This window comes from Sparus aurata, chromosome 3, assembly GCF_900880675.1.
Source record: "Sparus aurata chromosome 3, fSpaAur1.1, whole genome shotgun sequence".
NCBI classification, from domain to species: domain Eukaryota; kingdom Metazoa; phylum Chordata; class Actinopteri; order Spariformes; family Sparidae; genus Sparus; species Sparus aurata.
In genome coordinates this window covers 14,052,066-14,070,823 of record NC_044189.1, presented here as the reverse complement: position 1 = coordinate 14,070,823, position 18,758 = coordinate 14,052,066, and the positions used below count along the sequence as shown (strand labels likewise).

Here is an 18,758-nt window from a genome sequence, read left to right as displayed (position 1 = left end):
TATCTATATATATATATATATATATATATATATATATATATATATATATATACTTGTGTTTTATCAACATTTTATCAAAAGGTGCAATATGTAAGAATTTCAGTTGAAAACATTCTTAAAAATGAACTAAAATGATCAGCATGGGTGAATACATAGCAGTTTCGTCATTATGGTGTCTAGATAATGTGCTGCAGAGATATCCATCGAAGTTAGCATGCTAATCAGCTAGCCCCAGCCCGTCCTGCTCCAAAGCCTCCCAGTCCGAACCCCAAACTGCAGGGCTAACTGAGCTAACAGTAGCTGCAGTTGCAGTAGGCCTGTTATTTGTGTTATCTGTTATTTGTTTTTGACAGGACGCCGATTCTTACACAATGCAACTTTAAGAATGTGGTATTGTGACATCTGTGCTGTGGAGGTCAAACCATGTTTAGGATGGCTGTTAGTTATAATAATAGTCATCTGATCAACAAAGAGAGGAAGACAAGATGAGGAAGTGGGGGAAAGACATCATTCAGCATTGAGGTCAGAAGATTTCTTACAGCAACGTATGGCTTTGGCTTTGAATCCTGAATTAAAGGTGTCTGCACCATGGAGGCTGGCCGAGTAAAGTGAGCGGCGAACACACAGCAGCTTGTACGAACTCGGCAATAGAAAATGTCTGAAAAACAACATCAGTGTCCAAACCGAGCTGAGCTGCATAGCTGAGGTTATTAACAGATGTAATGAAATGAGAGCACGCCCTCCAGTGAGCCAAACACTCATTACAGCCGTTGATATATGACTTTGTTGATTTTCCCTTCTGTGTGTGTGTGTACTCTAAAGTAAACAGTGCTAACAGGCCACATCTCAGGCGTTGGACAGTCTTGGAGCTTGGGAGGTTTTCAGTGTACTGGAATTTGTTAAAAACTTGTTTTTGCAGATTCAGCTCGAGAAGAGATGTATTGAAATGCACCCTGGTTCCTCCTCTGGCCTCAAACCCGACCGCAGCAAGAATGAGAAATGACACACAAGCTCCAGAAAGTCATTAGAAAAAAAAAGCATTTAGGAAGCACAAGAGGAGGTCCCATTTCCTCTTTGTTCTGCCCAGAGCTGGTGGTCCCCCTGACTTAGAGTTAGGCCCACGTACTCCACACGTTCATGGTCTGTTTCACTGCTCCAAAGAATAAGACCATCGTCTCTTTCAGCCTCTTATCGAGTAAACTGAGTCACTCGGCTTCCAAGTTTTAATCACATGCTTGAGGCTGCAGAGCTGGAGCTGTAAAGCCACACTGGAGTTGTACTCTGTTGTTGCCAGAGGAGAACAGAGGAGGCTCAGATTTCTTGTCTTGATTTTTCTGACTTTCCACTGCTGCCTCCAGGTGCTGCACGAAATGTCGGAAATATCACCACTACACGCACATAAACTATACCCTAAAAACCAAAGTGGAGTTGTCTGATAGAACGTGTCATTCAGGATTTTGTTCTTTTAAGGGATTGATGTGGCGGCGTCTTGCTTCCTCTTAAGCTCCATGCCATCTAAAGGGGAGCGGATAATTACGCTGTCAGTTTCTGTTTGCAGTAACTCAGCTGAAATTGCTCTGGCACACTTTGTAATCAAACTGAAATATGAAAGTCCCAGTTTCGGCAATGAGATTAGCGTTATTGCGGTACAAACAAGCGTCTGTCAGAAGTCTCCGGTGAGGAGCTGCAAGCTGCAATATTCATCGTGTATTCAATTTTTAATTTTTCCATCACTTACTGGTGGTTTTCATAATATTCTGTCATCCTGCATGAAACATTAGAAGCGCATTCTGGAAGAATTTAATTAAATCCAACACTAAGTATGACTTTGAAAAATACAATGGAGATGTCTTTCAGGCATAATGTGAATAAAAACAATTTACTTTACAGGTTGCATTTGCAAATTGGAGTTGTATCAGACACTAAATATATACCTAATGAAATAGTAAAACAGTGTCAAGGTCAAAGTCAAGGTCACTTTTTTTATATATACATCAAATTAATTATGTTTATTAATTTGAACACAGAAGTAACACAAACACAGAAGTAAACAAAGTAGACAAAAAATAACAATATGTAATGGGAACAGAACAATTACAACAATGAGATTAAGTCAAATCTGTGTTGGGGATAAACATGATGCTGCATAAGAACAGATATGTCACAATAAAGTGAACATTTTGTGTGACAAACACTGGTCTGATCAATATATAATCACACATACACAATCACTGTTACAATAAACGGGATGGAAAACAAAGACAAATCATTGTGCAGGGCAGTAGCCCAATTACAGAAGCTAGTGACATACACACACGCATCATATTACATACTTACAAAATAAATCTGTATGTCTATATTTTAGGAAGTAATAAATGATGGATACAAGGGAAAAAAACCACAGGCATCCATGGTGAGATGGGCAAAAATACTGCAAGATACGGTGACAGTGAAGGCATCACTTGACTGACAATCCCGCAGCCTAATCCAGAGAGTGAGGATGCAGAGCAGCAGTGATATGTGTCGAATGAACATCGGCTGACTACTTCTTTTGGCTGTGATTGACAAAAGCCAGCAAACAATTTTGTTCATTCGGCTTCAGAGAGCCCTTTCCGAGCCCGAGGCCGTCGGCTTTGACGCTGTAAATCTCCTCCGGACCGGGACCTCGCAGACGCTACGTTGGGACAATGGAATCTAACGTTATCCCGGACAGTATCCGCCCTCAGCGGCTACAGCCAGGGATCGGATTCGGTTCGGGACCGACAGGGACCCTCCGCTCCTCTCTCCGGCCCGGGGTGACGGTCCCCATCGCGCCGCTCTTGCCCTCCCCGGCCTCTCTGGCTGCGTCGTCCGGGCCTCCTCCTCCGCCTCCCCCGCTGCAGCTCCACAGCCTGTACGGCGGTGTCGGAGCGGGGCTGGGGCCGGGGGCTGCCGGCCACTGTAACCCGGGGAACCCGGCGGTGCTGAAGGAGGCGGTGGAGGCTGTGGTCCGCAGCTTCGCTAAACACACGCAGGGTTACGGCAGAGGTAAGGTCCAGCGGTGATAAATGCACTGTCAGTTTAATGTGGACGCAATGTGTTGATCTGTGTCACACTGTGAGGGAGTTTGAGGAGCAGAAAGCCACTTTTAGCTGCGCCATTTGTTTGGAAGTGGATTAGCAACGGAAAAAACACATGCTACATTCCTGTAACATCCATGTTTGACCACAGTGTCACGTTCAGGGACTTCATACTGTTTCACAATGCACTCATGGCCGTTTTTTTTGTTTGTTTTTTTCACCCAAAGGCCATATCACCACAATGTTTCTGTCTGGATTTAAAAGTTCTCCTTTGATATTTACATAGCTTTTTGGCTTCAATCACTTCATTAAAGGATTAACTACCACAGCTCTTGGAGGGGATTACATCTGCGAACAATGAGCTATTATACCTATAAATTAACCACATCAAATCCATCTTGTTTTACATTGGACACAGTACAGTAACTGGGACTGGGATGTAAACAGTGACAAATGTGTGTAATGTTGAAAAAACAAAGCACAAACAGGGGCTTTTACACACTGTCAGATGGTACAATCGAGCAAAATAGAGCATATGCATCTCTCCAGAAGTGCTGTCACAATACTGAAATGTCTAATTTGAGACAAAACTTAGAAAAATCTTTATTCTGTATCATTTTCAATGCCATGGGGAGAAAACGACACATCATTGAGGACATAGGATTCAAGATTTGTATAAAAGATACATATAACAAGGCTATAACACAAGAAAGCAGTATATATTGTGTGTTTTTTTCCTCTGTCGATCCAGCTTTTTAAAATAATCTACTAATAAAACTCCATAAGATATATATATATATATATATATATATAAAATATGGCAGAAAATGAGTATCGAAACTTTCAACATTAAATAAAAAAAAAAAAACACGAGTAACTATTATCTGAATATGTAATTTAACTGGATTTATATATCGCCTGATATGTTCCTCATGATGATCCCTTCGTGCTCATAGTTTACTCATCGTTTTATGACTACAACACACGGACAAGAATAGGTATGCATTAAACCAACATCAGCCTAAAAAGCTGCTATTATGTAGACCGTTGGAGCTAATACAAGTGTTCCCGTCGGGTGCTAATAGGATTTATTTCCAAAAGATTGTCCTTCTGTGGCTCCACTAACGCCTCTTCCCTCCTTCATCCCATTTAGGCGACTTAACACCATCAACGTTGGCTGCAGCACAAAGACTGTCTTTATGTTGCTCCAATTTTTTGTGATTTATGTTAGGTGAATTATCACATTACTGCAGAAAAACACATCTGGCATTTGGGAGCAATTATTTTCCCGACATTATGCTGTCATTTTGGTTTCTACATTTTCCTTCTGGTAGTTATAATTACGCCATTACCAGGGAATTAAAAAGGCTTTAAATCTGAGTGGAGTGCTTACCTCTGCCAAGGCCCAACAGTCCCCTTTAACCCCTAACCCCTAACCCAAATTGTTCTCACTCATAGCTACCAGCCTGCTAAATACAGCTGTTTTTTTTTTAATCAAAAATCCATGTATTATTCCCAGAGAAGTTAATGAAAAAAGAGCCTTATCTCGCAATGTTAAAGAAATTAGGAAAAAAATTCCCTTTATCCAGATCGGCACCAAAAGCTAATCGGGTCTATTCGGAGCGGAGACCCATCGTCCATCCAAGTTTTTAGGAAATCGGTTCGGTATTTATTTTGTAATCCTTTCTACAAACCAACCAACTAACAAATGGACACGTGAACACATAACTTCCTTGGTGGTGTTAAATAAACAAAACAAAACGCTAACTATTAGGGAAAGTTGGGTAATTCTGTCAGTAATTATTTATGTAAATCCAGTTCTATTTTTACTTTTCCCCCCGTGACACATTTGCCAGATATGAGCTGATTGATGCCATGCCACTGCTGCATTGTGGGTCTGAGTCTTGGCCAGCACGATTGTCACATGTTATCCTCCGCTATCTCCCAATATTTCCTGCCTCTATCTTCCTGGACATGCTCGAAAACGGATAGAAAACAGGCACAAATGCATTTTCTTATCTCTGCCCTGAACCCTTTAGATGCACAAAAATAACTTTGTCTCTGATTTATGCAAACTGATCCACAATTAAGTCAAACTGAATACATATTGTTTACATCCCATGGCTTGTTATACATCTGCTACCAGCTCAGCTTGTTAACCAATGAAGAATATTTCCTGTAACACTACGGACTCAAATGTATTTATTGTTAAAGTAATATCCCAGAGAGCGGTGCTGCTGTCTTCCAATAGTACATAAGTTATTACTTTACAATTGGCTAACAACCAGAGAGCAGTTTATAGTGAGCTTTTTATTTAAGAGCAACAACAAAATTATTTGGATAGCAGTTTAGGGATTTTCATGTCTCAGCTCACAATATATCTCGGCATGTTTACAGAGGCCTCAATAGACAGTCCTGAAACGCTCTGATCGGGCTCCAGACTCTGTATGAGACAAAGAAAGCAGGCTGCAAATGTTCAAACAGTGAGCGCTCGGCAGGAAAGAGCTGCGGGGTAACAGAAGTTAAACAGCCCTGGATAATGTTGGCTGTGCTCACATCTCCCTGCAGACCCCAAGTAATCGTCTCCGACTCAGCTGCAAATTTTACTGCTGCTCTTTGTTGTTGTTTCCTTTTGAAGGGTGGGACTGTAACTTTTTTTCGCACATGGGCAAAAAAAGTGTCGAATCGCTGGTGTGTTTCTTTAAGCGGCTCCTCGGAGGTGATGCAGAATTTCCTCCTAAATATTTTCAGGAAAAGCCTCTGGCATCCTCCAGACGACCTCGCCTCCACCCTTTCCATCTTTGTGTTTGGAGAGGATGTTCCACTCACGGCACTTTAAATGCAAACCGATCGCCATAAAAGCTTTTAGGCTCCAGGAAGCCGGACTATTTGTATGTAAATCGATGACGATTAGTGAAAGTGTTGGTATACCACAATGTGATGAGGCTTCTTCTTTGTCTCTGTGCACTCCAGTAAACGTGGTGGAAGCTTTGCAGGAGTTCTGGCAGATGAAACTGACCAGAGGGGCTGACCTGCGGAACGGAGCGCTGGTGGTTTATGAAATGGTCCCCTCCAACAGCCCGCCATATGTCTGCTATGTTAGCCTTCCCGGGGGCAGCTGCTTCGGAAGTTTTCAGGTACGGTATCTACACTTTCTTTACACGATTGTTATAAGATCGTCAGAGGAAAAAACCTCAAACCACAAGACAGCAAATTAAAGGAACAGATCACCCAAAAATGAAAATCGGTCATTATCCACTGACCCTCATGCTGATAGAAAGTCAGGTGAAGGAGCTTCACATCAACAGAACAGAATTGCAGAATTAGTAGATAGGGACTTGTTATTAAACTTTAAAAAAACACGAGCGGTAAATACATAAAATGGGTCTGTAAGTTGTGATACAGCTCCTAAATTAAGTCGAAAAAATATTACTCATACCCTTTTTTCTGCTAAAATCTTCACTGTAGTTGTTAAGCTGAGGGGTTAACATGCACCCCGTCTAAGATGGTTCACAAGCTCCACAACATATCGAGCGTGGAAAAGCATGTCTTTTCAAATCAATTTGTGTTCTTGGGGCTTCCGGAGACTTGGATTACACCAGATGAGCTGTATGGATCCATTTTATGTTTGTTTTTTCCGGTTTAAACATTTTAAAACGAGTCTCCATCTGCTTCAGTTGTTTGAGAAAATGCTGCAAGGCTGCTTTACAGTGTTTGTTTCCCTGTCTTGAGCTCTTTGACTGTATATCTTTATTGATGATGCACGTCCCCTTCACTGTTTGACAGTTCTGTCCCACCAAGGCCGAGGCAAGACGCAGCGCTGCCAAGATCGCCCTGATGAACTCGGTTTTCAATGAACACCCTTCTCGTCGCATCACAGATGACTTCATTGAAAAGAGCGTCAGTGAGGCTCTGGCCTCCTTTAATGTATGTTACATTTAATAAAAGATGGAAGGCCTAAAGTCCTAAAGTAACAGCATATTATCTGCAGTTTATAACCTCACTGAAAGGACACATTTTGAGATAAACTGATGCCACACACTTCCCTAGATGGGCCTTTCTAATACATAAAACATAAAACTCAGCAACAAATACACAAGATACTTTACAAACACAAACAACAGTAAATATCTAAAAGAAAGCACCAGAGCATTCATAACTACATGACAAGTATTTAAGTTATTCTCTTATCATATAATCATTATTTTCTCACCATTATATTTATCAAAAACTCCAGTATTTGTCAAGCACACTGAAACTAACTAGTTTTTGTTGTTTACAGGGAAACAGGGAAGAGGCTGACAACCCAAACACAGGAATTGGAGCATTTCGCTTCATGCTTGAGTCCAACAAAGGCAAATCGATGCTGGAGTTTCAGGTACATAAACTTCAGGAATGTCTGTATCGTGTTAAGATGCATTTCATGCTACCCGGACACACCAGAACAGTGTGAAAAAAGCATTAGCAAGGTTTGAGCCCAGATGCAGTTCAGAAGTTCAGAAGTGCTCCATATTCAGTGTTCTGAGGCAAGTTGAAGATGACGTATATCTGCTGGCTTGGCTGTGTTTGTGTCTCAGGAGCTGATGACAGTGTTCCAGCTGCTGCACTGGAACGGGAGTCTCAAAGCCATGAGAGAACGACAGTGTTCCCGACAGGTATACCAGTAGTTTTCATCACTTTTCATCAAGTTTCCTAAACAAACAAACCGTGTCTGTGTCAAATCTTAGCCTACATAGCACGACTGGTCTAGACAGATCTAAACATACTATCTTCTTATCATGAGTTTGAGCCTTGCTTTCAATATAACTGCAGAAAATTGACTACCTAAAAGATGGGTTTTGAAATAACAGATTGTCCTCTTGGTTGTACAGCTGACACGTGGAGCATCGTAGAGGTATCGTCAGATGGGGAGGCACCAATTTGATTTTTGCTTTCCTGGCGCTAAATACTATACCTCCGCTCTTTACTGATATAGTGTACGAGATCAGGAACAGCGCCGTCTTTTTACCACACTTAAAATCTGTATAGACTGCATGGAAGTCAGTGGGATCAATTTTTATGTACTTGGTATGAAGGAAGGACTGGTGTAGTGCTAGTTGTGGGCTGTCAGTTGATAGCCCACAATGACATGGGTAGGTTTTTTTTTGTTTTACAGTAGCCGCATTAAGCTGTACATAGCAGATAGAGTGACAGGAAGTTATACACAGGAACAGCATAGAGCATCTGGTAAATTTTCAAACTAAAACACCCCTGTGCAGACTCCCGATTGTATATCCATCGAAACCAAACAATTTAAAGTAACTATGTAGCTTGCTTAGCAGTGGTAGAAGCACAAAAATCAAGGAAAAATGATGAAAGCAACAAAATTAGTCCGGCAAAACTTTTTTGTGCAATGAATAAATGTACCTGTTTGCGGACACACTGAATTTTAAAATGACATTGAAAGTATATCCGCCAATATTGGTGCTTCCCAATTTCATATTGGAAATATGATGCTTCATATTTTTGACCTGAGAGTTTTGCCGAACAGGTCAAAAATGAATCTCTTACTAGACTTCAAGATTCAAAAATGAATCTCTTACTAGACTTACTAGTTAACAGGAGCAGTTAGCTTTCCCTCCGCGATCATACTCAACATATTTAATTTGCAGGAAGTGCTGGCTCACTATTCCCACCGGGCTCTCGATGACGACATGCGCACTCAGATGGCCGCCGACTGGGTGAACCGAGAACAGAGTGTAGCGAGCACCATCGCGCAAGAGCTGGCCTCGACGGAGCGAGAACTGGAGGATGCCAGGCTGGCGGGCAGAGAACTGCGTTTTTACAAAGAGAAGAAAGACATCCTGATGTTAGCTGTGGGCCAACTCAATGCAGCCAACACTGCCACCCTGCCCTCGCACTAAAACCTGCCGTTCTCTATGGAAACACGCCTTCAAACTCTGTGGGATTCCTGGTAAAGATATCGATCACTTCATAGATATAAAGGTGATGTCATTTGAAGTTTTAGGTTTTTTTTTCTTATGCTTTGTCATGAGGACCAGGTAATCAGGCCTTGACTTACAGTATGCACATCTGTCCGTAAACTTAACACCTACCGCTATAGCCGTGACCTCTTTGTGCCTAGTGATTACAGGATAACAGTGCTTTTTTTTTTTTTTTTTTTAGGAAAACCTGTAAATGTGCTTGGCATACCAGCTGACTGAGGTTTTTTTTCCTTATTTCACATGTATGTAGACCTACAGAAACAAAACCTGCCTTTCATCAGTGATTGTACGGGACATAAGTTAAGATGACCCATCGAACCAAACACATTTGTAAAAGGTGTGGATCACTCTGAAGTTTGTCTTTCATGTTTTGGGTGTGTTTACTTGCATATAGTATTTTGGCAGGTGAAGGTGGTAAAATATATGGGTCTTAAAAACCTTGATCGCATGTACCCCATGTCCATTAAAGGTCCCATATTCAGACAGCGTTATGTTTTAGTGCCTGTCTCTTTAAGACCCCCCTCCCGAAAATCCCACTCTGCTGCGATTGGTCAGCTCCCACAGGCCTGAGCAGGCACCGCCCAATTTGTTCCCATATGAACTCTTTTGGTGTTTTAGGGCGGTGATTGTATGGTTGTGACATCACAACCTTATGGAAGTCCTGATGCCTCGTTTGAAGTCTTGTCTCAATACAGAGTTTTTTAATTGAGCGCTTTCAAAGTTTCACAGTATGTAAAGCACCATAACCTGCTTTATAATCAAAAAAGACACAGAGATCTTGCGTTCTACAATATGGGACCTTCAATGAAATAGTGTAAATATGTGGAAATTAAATCCTCAAGAAATACCAGAATTCAAGTAAGCATTTAAACATACTTATTGGCTCCTGTAATAATTTGAGGGTACTTTGCAGAAATGTCAGCAGACGACTGATTGCTCTGACAGCAGCTCAGGTTTTTGAACAATCCAAAAGTGAAAAAAATCACTACATTTTATTTTCTTTATGAAGGTTTTTGACAACTATTTAGTTTCCATTGTATGCCTGGTGACCATGCCACTGGCTGAATGTATATTTTCAGTGTGCTAGCAACTAAAGGGTCTGCGAAAGTGATGCTGTTTAACATTTAGATTATCGAATTGCTCTAGATTGTGTTTTTTTTGTTGTGTGCTTCGTCTAACAGTGGTCAGAGGTAAAATGTGAAGGCCAAAAAATGAGTTGAGGGTTTTTAACGAGCTGATTCATCATGTGTGAGTCATCGCAGTCGATGCAAAACAATACCAGCCAGAGTGGTTTCTGTTTTTCAACAGACTGGAAACAGAATGCGTTTGTTAGCAGTGCTATTGTACAGTATGTCCATGAGCTAAAAACATAGTATGTAACTCGCACTTATCACATTTCACATATTTTTACGTTGAAGGACCTGATCTCTTTTTCACTGTACATGTTTTTTTCCTATCCATCCAAAATGTATTGAATACATTATCCTGATGGAGACGTTTCGGTGTGTAGCCTCTTAAAGACCCCATCTAATGGAAGTGAGAGTTTAATTGGTCATGTGTGGCTCTGGTTTGAAGGAAATGTGGGCAGCCAGTTATGCAAGTTAAACAGCAGGAGGGCCCGTCTCCCTGCTGAATGCTGGATTACAACAGCAGAAACTGATTACGCTCAATTTGAGGAGGCGGCAAATAGAAAACAAAGCAACAGAGATACAGTGTGATTAAAGCCAGAGCCAATTTTATTATTTCATTGCTCGAATTATTGTGCCTTTATGAAATTGATCGCATGCAATAGTTTTGCATGTAAGAGAAAAACTAAAACTCTTAGTTTGAATTTCATTCAATGAGGTCTTTAAGGGACGTTCTACTCTTCCTTACGAGGCTTTTTTTTGTCATTCATTTAAAGGTAGAATTATTAGATTACAGATTATTAGATTACATGCTATATTACTGTTGCAGTACCTTGAAGGAATAGTTTAAGATTTTGGGAAATGTGTTTATTTATTTGGTAGACAGTAAAATGAGAAAATTGAAGGAAAAAAAAAAACCCTGTCTAGCTCACGGGTAAACAAGCTATATCTGGTTTGTTTAATCTGTATAAAAACGAAAGTGTAAAAATGGAAATTCACCTTTTCACAGGTGTTTGTGTGCTAGACTATTCTCTGCTGGAGACTGCTCTTAGCCATGAAGTAGTCCGGCTAATTTGTTGCTCATATTAGTTTAACATTTACAGCACAAATGTAAAATTGGTCAATCTTTTCATCTAACTCTCCACCAGACAATTAATAATAAGCGTATTTCCTAATATATCAAACTGTTCCTTAAATATGTTATGTGACATTAGATTATGAACGATTTATAAAATCTTTACTACCTTATTTCTGGTACTCAGCTTGAAAAATAAGTGTGCAGCACAAGTAGGAAAATGTTTCCCAACAATGTTCTTTACAAACATCCTCCAGCCTTGTTGAGTAGATACTGAAAAGTTAAAATATACCTTTGAGCAGATACAGTGAACTCTTTGACCACACAATTCTGCAGCTCTAACAGTTTGTTTTTCACATTAATTTTTTCCCAGAATCTGAATTTGTCAGTGATTCAAACCTCCCATCAACCAAATTTAAGTCCAACTTAAGAACATTCTACACTACCAGTTTTTCAATGAGCATGGTATAGGAGTGAGGCTGGAGATCTTGAATTGTGTATTTTGATTTTTTTCCCCTCAAATTCAGATTATGTGTGTGATTTTTAAACACAAGCCATTAATCTTAAAGCTCTCCTCCTGCAAATGCCTTTGATGTTTCTTTGTGATTATTATCAGTGAAGGCTTTTTAAAACAATATATTTTTTGTTATCCATTTTATATATATATATATATTAAAAAGAAACTTGGGCTTTCTTCTTTTGGCTTTGATGCATGATGTGTTGATTAACTTTTGTTTTTATATGTTTCATATTCTATACAGTATTGTTTTATAAAAGTGTTTCTCAAGGCCCTTATTGTATGTATTTTCTATGAACATTTTGTATTCCATGTTTATACTTTTAGTAGATTTATATGATGTAATAAATTGACTCATACAAATGTTTAATAATCTGTCATCTCACTTATTTCACTGCTGAGAGACCGCTGCAGAACTGAACCCCTATAAACCAATCAGTAATCATTTTGTAATGACACAACTGTATTTTGCAGTAATAAAAAAGTAGCTTTTCAATTAAACATTTTGAACAATGAATATTTTACATGTAATATTCATGCTAAAAGTACAACCTTCACTGTCTGAATTCAAGTTTCCCTTTTACCAAGTTAAGACAAGCTTAATTGCCCCTCACTGTAAAACACATTACAAAAACATAATCGCTAGTAACTCAACAGTTTCCTTACACTATTTAGCTCATTTTAAAAATGTTTTAAATAAAAATTCTTGCCAAATCTTACAAATTGCCCCAGCAGTAATGGCGGTAGTGGTAACTTGAAATAGCTAAAAGGGAACCTAGAAAAAAAAAACAAAAAAAAAAGACTGATAGGATCTTTCCAATTATTGCTTCAGGTAATACACATTCTGTAAATATTTTAATGACACAAACATTCCTGATTCTATCAAACGATTTTCCATTAGTATAAACAGACCATATCGTGTTAACTGATAGCGGCCAGTGATTTCTTTTTAAAAATATTTTTAAAAAATCATATTGTATTACTTCCGGTTCTAGCAAACCGACAGGAAGAGGCGGGGCCTCAGTTAAGGACGCTAGCCCTGCGTTGTTCATTCAACATGGCAGCGGGACCAATTTCAGAAAGAAACCAAGGTAAATACATCATTTTAAAAACAGTTTCATCCTTTTTGATTCAGCAATTTATGAGCGTAATTTCGGGCTACACTTCTTACTGCGCGTGCAGTTTTTATTAGCGTCGCTAGCCGCCTGGTTAACTAACATTTTGTGGTAAACAACCGGTCGACAACACATGGATGTGTTCATTTGTCGTTAGCTTAGCTTGCCGCAACTTCAGCCCTTCAATTAAATTTTCTTTACTCTAACTTCTTGTACTTACTTACGACATGAGAAACTGTGTGTAGCGTTAAATCCGATCGATTTGAAGTGTGGTGGTTGTTGTGAGCATTTTAGAAGCAGAGGTTCGTTCTGCTGGCTAACAGCTAAAGTTAGCATAGCAATAAGCTACCCAAGAGTCTGCTACAGAATCACACAACTTTTGTTCTCTTTGTGCTCTTACGCGTCCTTTGATAAGCTATTTTATCACGAGTGTTGTTTGTTGAGTATTGTTTGGTTCAGTAAGAACTATCAAAAGTGTCAGAAAAGTTTTTTTGTTTAATACTAACACAGCCTTTTGCAAAAGCCACCACATATGAAAGTCTCGCAGATACTATTTGGTATCGTTGTTAAATACATTTTAGCTCGTATCCTCCAGCTGATAGCACCACAGGCGTTTTCACTATATTTTTTTGAACTGAAGAATTGAAATGCGACAAGCTTTCACTCAGCAGTTAGTCTTACTGTCATAATCATGTAGTTCGTAGGAAAGAGGGCTTAATATTTAATGTGCAGCCTTTTATGTAATTATTAATTCAGGAAGTCTGTTGGTGAAGACGTTGGAAACATCCACACTGGTTAGAATAAAGTAGAATGGAAATATTTATTAGAAATGCACCTTGAAGCAAAAGAACAGAATCAACACGGACCACTGAGATGAGTGTTGTCTGTATTGTCTGTGGGTGTGTGTGTAATGGCTGCAACTAGCTTATCAACTTATTTGCATTTACTGTATAGTATTCTTTAACCAAATTCACTCAACAAATATCAAGCACAGGTCAGCAGACTTCAGAGAATTTAAAGTCCTCCTATCCAACTGATTCTAAACAAAGAAAAACAAGCACGTTGTCAGATTTGTGAACATATTAGCAGATACTTGGCATTTGTTACGTGAAGGTCATTTGATCATAATTCCATCATTTATTTTATGTATTTCAGATGCCACTGTGTATGTCGGTGGCTTGGATGAGAAAGTGTCGGAGCCGTTACTATGGGAGCTTTTCCTGCAGGCTGGTCCTGTGGTCAACACACACATGCCCAAGGACAGGGTGACTGGTCAACATCAAGGTGAGTTTCAGGTATTATTCTATAAACTTGTGATGAACCAAGTTAGGAACATGTAAATAGGAGGGGAAAAAAATGCAAATAAATAATAATCATGTAACTTTCTTCACTTGTTCTCAGGTTATGGCTTTGTGGAGTTCCTTAGTGAAGAGGATGCTGACTATGCCATCAAAATCATGAATATGATAAAGCTCTATGGCAAACCAATTCGAGTTAACAAAGCCTCTGCGCACAATAAAAACCTGGATGTGGGTGCAAACATCTTCATTGGTAATCTGGACCCAGAGATCGATGAGAAACTGCTGTACGACACATTCAGTGCCTTCGGCGTGATCCTCCAGACGCCAAAGATCATGCGAGACCCGGACACGGGTAACTCCAAGGGTTACGCCTTCATCAATTTCGCAAGCTTTGATGCATCAGACGCCGCCATCGAGGCCATGAATGGCCAGTACCTCTGCAACAGGCCCATCACAGTGTCCTACGCCTTCAAGAAGGATTCCAAAGGAGAGCGACATGGCTCAGCTGCAGAGCGACTTCTGGCTGCACAGAACCCTCTCTCCCAGGCGGACCGGCCTCATCAGCTGTTTGCAGATGCTCCGCCACCACCGTCTGCTCCAACACCAGTCCTCACTGCAATGGGAGCTGGGATGCCCATGCCAGGTAAGAAGGAGACACCTTAGTTTGTTTATTCTATAAAATGTTTGAAGATCTTAGAAATACTCATTGCAATTTCCAAGAAGCCAAAGTAATCGCTTCTGTCCAACCAACAGTAAGAAACCCAAAGACTCTTTTTCGAGTCTTTTATTGAGTTTCTTTATCTTAAAGCTGTGTTGGGTGTCATGAGGCTAGATACCGTTTCATTACTGGCCACAAGATTAAGTAGAATCCTGTCTGAAATTGAAGTGGGCTTCATCTTCGATCAGTTAGTGATGAAAAGATTGGTTCAATTCAGTCTTGCACAAGATCTATAACTGAAGAATGAGCCTCTTTCTAGATACTCATGAAATAAAAAAAGATCTCACAGTGGCAGAGATGACTAGACTATTGAAAAGGCCGCGTGTCTTAGTGTAGAAGTAAAATATACAATACTAACTTATAAGTACAACTCTTTTTGTTTGCAGGCATGCCACCCCCTGTTTTCCCACCTGTCCCTCCTCCAGGATCTATGCCCTCAGCAATGCCACCGTCAATGGCCATGCCTCCAAATACAGGGGGAGGCCCACAGGGTGGTGGTGGGCCCCCACCCGGACCCCCACCCTTTCCTCCGGGCAACATGCATCCAGGTAATAGTTTGTTGAAGATGCCCATGTCTGTAATTTCAATGGTAATACCTCATTGTCTTGCACTTTTAACCATAAATAGCTGTTGTGAAGTCCTTTCTCAAAGAGCACCTGTATACCTCATTGTTTGTGTTACCCAGGTATGCCTCAGATGCCCATGCCTCCCCCTGCTCCTCCTGGCATGGTGCCTCCACCTCCTGCTCCCCCAGGATCAAATCAATCACGGGCACCACCTCCCCCTGGCATGCCCCCACCCCCGCCCATGGGCATGCCACCCAGAGCACCGTACGGACCTCCCATGGGTAAGCACTGTGACATCTCATTAAATTTATGGGAATAAAAGTTTGTTCAGTTTACCCATAAAATCCCGACATTCAAGGAAAAAAAAATGCTTCAAGCTGTATTGACTGTAAATGGATGGCTGCTGTGTTGTGCTGCAGTATAGATTTAATGATCTGTAGCATTGACACATACCCATGTTGCCATGACTACCCTGACAAATGAGCTACTAATGGGCAGGTCTGCCGTTGGTAAGGCACATTTTGTTGCTGGGTTTGTGTCTTGGCACAGTGATTTTTTTTTCCCCGGAACGCCTTCACTATGAACGACAACTAGTTCTGAGATTTAAAGGGAGAAACGGTTGTCATTTATTGAGAGACATGTGGTGACATCTTTAGTCCTCAGTCATCAGTAAATGTTGTCTTAGTCTAACGATGGCTGACTCAGAGCTTTGGTTATCATGTCAACAGCATCCAAACAGAAATGCCAGCTTATTTATTGTTTGCCACATTTTGCAAAACTGTGTCACTGATGGACGATGCAAGTTTTGAACATGAATGTCTCAGGTTGCATCAAATTTTCCCAATTTTTCTTACATTGTTAAGCTGCGATTCATCAGCCTTGCATCGCCTGCCCCAGAACTGATGATTAACAGTCTGACGCAGATTGAGACCGAGACATTATTAGATCTACCTTGCTGAGTGTGTCACATGCAGGGAACTTGTAAGATTGTTGTTAAGAGTACATTTACAGGCACCTTTACACGGTTTTACTCTGATTTGTAAGTGGACCTTGGTGCAAAATAAGTGTAGATATTGTGTTAAGTGTAGCACTTGCTTATGAGTTGAAAGTAGCTGGTAATTTGATCATACGTAGAACAAAACCACGCTTCAGTTAGGAAAATGTAGAAAATAGTAGAAAAAACTTCAACTGGAGGAGTTAACCTGGAACATATAAAGATAATTAGTGAAATTGATAGTTTTCGACGTTATTCAAATACAAAATTGCGGTTATTCATCCCAAGAGGCTTTAATTATAGTTCTTTACTGGGCTGCATTTCTCCCAAATACTTTTGGTGGAGTACCCTCAAAACCTGTACCTACATGTACTTAAACCCTAGATCTGTTTTGCCTCATCGTTGCAGACTCAAATGTCGGCCCCTGAAACCTTTCCCTTTTCCAGCAGTTGGGAAACAACACGGCATGCGACTTTTTCTGGTCTTGAGTAGAAAGCTGGAGTAACCTTTACTGTTCATTTACTGCCAACCTTTTCCTCTGCTCTGCTCGCATTTACCATCTATTTTCTGACGCCTACTCTCACGACCACACACACAATGGAAGACGCTGAATGCTTCATGTTCTTTCTTCTGTTCATGTGGTTGTGGGTTTTGGGAAAATCCTACATCATGAATCCAGTCGCCGAGACGACTCTGGTTGCTCAGTCAGTGGTTTTATTGGTATCATTCATAGCTTTTGCCAATTGAAATATGGAAATAACTTTTATAACTCTAATGTGTAACAAACTAAACTGCATTACTTGGGTTCCTAAAAGCTGGACATCATCAACCATAACCACCCCTGCATGAGAGTCTTGTTTAGGATGCTGAAATACGGTTTACTCTGGTCACATGTGGCTATGTTTACAGCATATAATCAAAGGTAAATATTTTCTAACATTATGACTCTTTCTTTCTCAGGTCCACCTGTGCCTCCAGGTATGAGAGGGCCTCCTCCTCCCATGCCTCCACCTGGCTACGGCGCACCTCGTCCGCCTCCCTTTGGCTTCCAGAGAGGACCACCGATGCCTCCAAGGCCCCCTGGTGTCCCGCCACGCGTTCCTATGAGAGCACCGATGCCGCCGTAATCCCAACTCAGACTGCTGAGACGAGCTCTCATTTGGCTAATTTTTTTTTTAAACATCTTAAGATCTACTCTCAAGTTTGTAATAGTGAGAATAATTTAACCACCTGTTTGTCTTTTTTGTTGCCACTGTACAGATGAAGACCTTTGACAAATAAAATTTTTAGTACAAATTTTGGAAGGTTTTTTTCCTTCTCGCCCACACGTATTACTTAACACATATTCGGATTAAACGCTTCATGATTGGCTTTAATTTGTCTGCAGTTTCAGCTGAGATGAGGGTACAGGGACCTTTTCACTCCTTGTGTCTTGTGTGTAGGAGGAAGTTTTGACCTAATGGTCGTTACAGAGAACGGTTAAGACGGGCACAGATAGGGTGAACTTATCCTTTAAAACTGAATGAAAGCAAAAAAACAAGAAGACAAGCAAGAACAGAACACAATTTTAAAAAGGTCCATTCAAGTATTTCCCTCTGTCAACAGCTGATGCTATTGGTTGCTATTGAAGAAATTGCGGTGCTATGATTACCTTTGAAACCACATTGGTGTGTATATTTTTGAGGAATTATTTGAGCTGATTCTTACTAATCACTTCAGGACGTTGGCAAAGATATGACAGTTTGGAAATTGGATGATAGTTATTAAGATGGGTTTTAATGGCACCCTTGTGCAGTGGGACTAGATGTGTAATTTGTTCAGCAACAAATGGGGCACAGAGCTTTAAAAAATATGTGACACAAAGCTCCCACTAAACTGAAATTAAGGGGTTTGAATATCTTAACTTTCTTCTTCTCGTGATGATTGCCCACACGCAGCTTAAACGGCTGTTATTTTCTTTCTTCCAAGTAAAAATCATCAGTTTAATACTTCAAAATGACTCATCCTAGAAAGACTCTCCAGCCTGACATATATTTAGACAGAAAGCAAAAGTCACATTTCCCGTGTCCTTATAAAGTTTGCATCTGAATGGCACGGGTTGGTGACATCACTCCATCTCCGAGGAGAGCTCACGTTTCCCCGTGGCCAGTCTTGATGCTGCAGGAGGGATCAAGAATATGGCAAGTGGTTGGCATGGCAACAGGAGTCAGGTGCGCCTGCACGTGTGTGTTGTCTGTGCGCACCATGTCAGATGTGCGCAGACGATCATCCAGCTGTTTGTAAAAAAAAAAATGCATATATA

At 40.5% G+C, this 18,758-nt stretch overlaps 2 protein-coding genes across 2 annotated transcripts; both read left to right on the top strand.

Annotated features, from left to right (window-relative positions):
* The first annotated feature begins 2,449 nt into the window (after positions 1 to 2,449).
* lix1l (limb and CNS expressed 1 like) lies at positions 2,450 to 12,132 on the top strand. Its single transcript, XM_030411998.1, has 6 exons — positions 2,450 to 3,027; positions 6,033 to 6,196; positions 6,846 to 6,986; positions 7,342 to 7,437; positions 7,637 to 7,714; positions 8,711 to 12,132. Exons 1-6 carry the CDS (start codon positions 2,688 to 2,690, stop codon positions 8,960 to 8,962), a joined length of 1,071 nt encoding a protein of 356 aa, XP_030267858.1. The 5' UTR covers positions 2,450 to 2,687; the 3' UTR covers positions 8,963 to 12,132.
* A 609-nt stretch (positions 12,133 to 12,741) lies between these two features.
* On the top strand, positions 12,742 to 17,755 carry sf3b4 (splicing factor 3b, subunit 4). Its single transcript, XM_030410539.1, has 6 exons — positions 12,742 to 12,853; positions 14,033 to 14,161; positions 14,279 to 14,821; positions 15,283 to 15,444; positions 15,582 to 15,743; positions 17,417 to 17,755. Exons 1-6 carry the CDS (start codon positions 12,820 to 12,822, stop codon positions 17,581 to 17,583), a joined length of 1,197 nt encoding a protein of 398 aa, XP_030266399.1. The 5' UTR covers positions 12,742 to 12,819; the 3' UTR covers positions 17,584 to 17,755.
* The last annotated feature ends 1,003 nt before the right edge of the window (positions 17,756 to 18,758 follow it).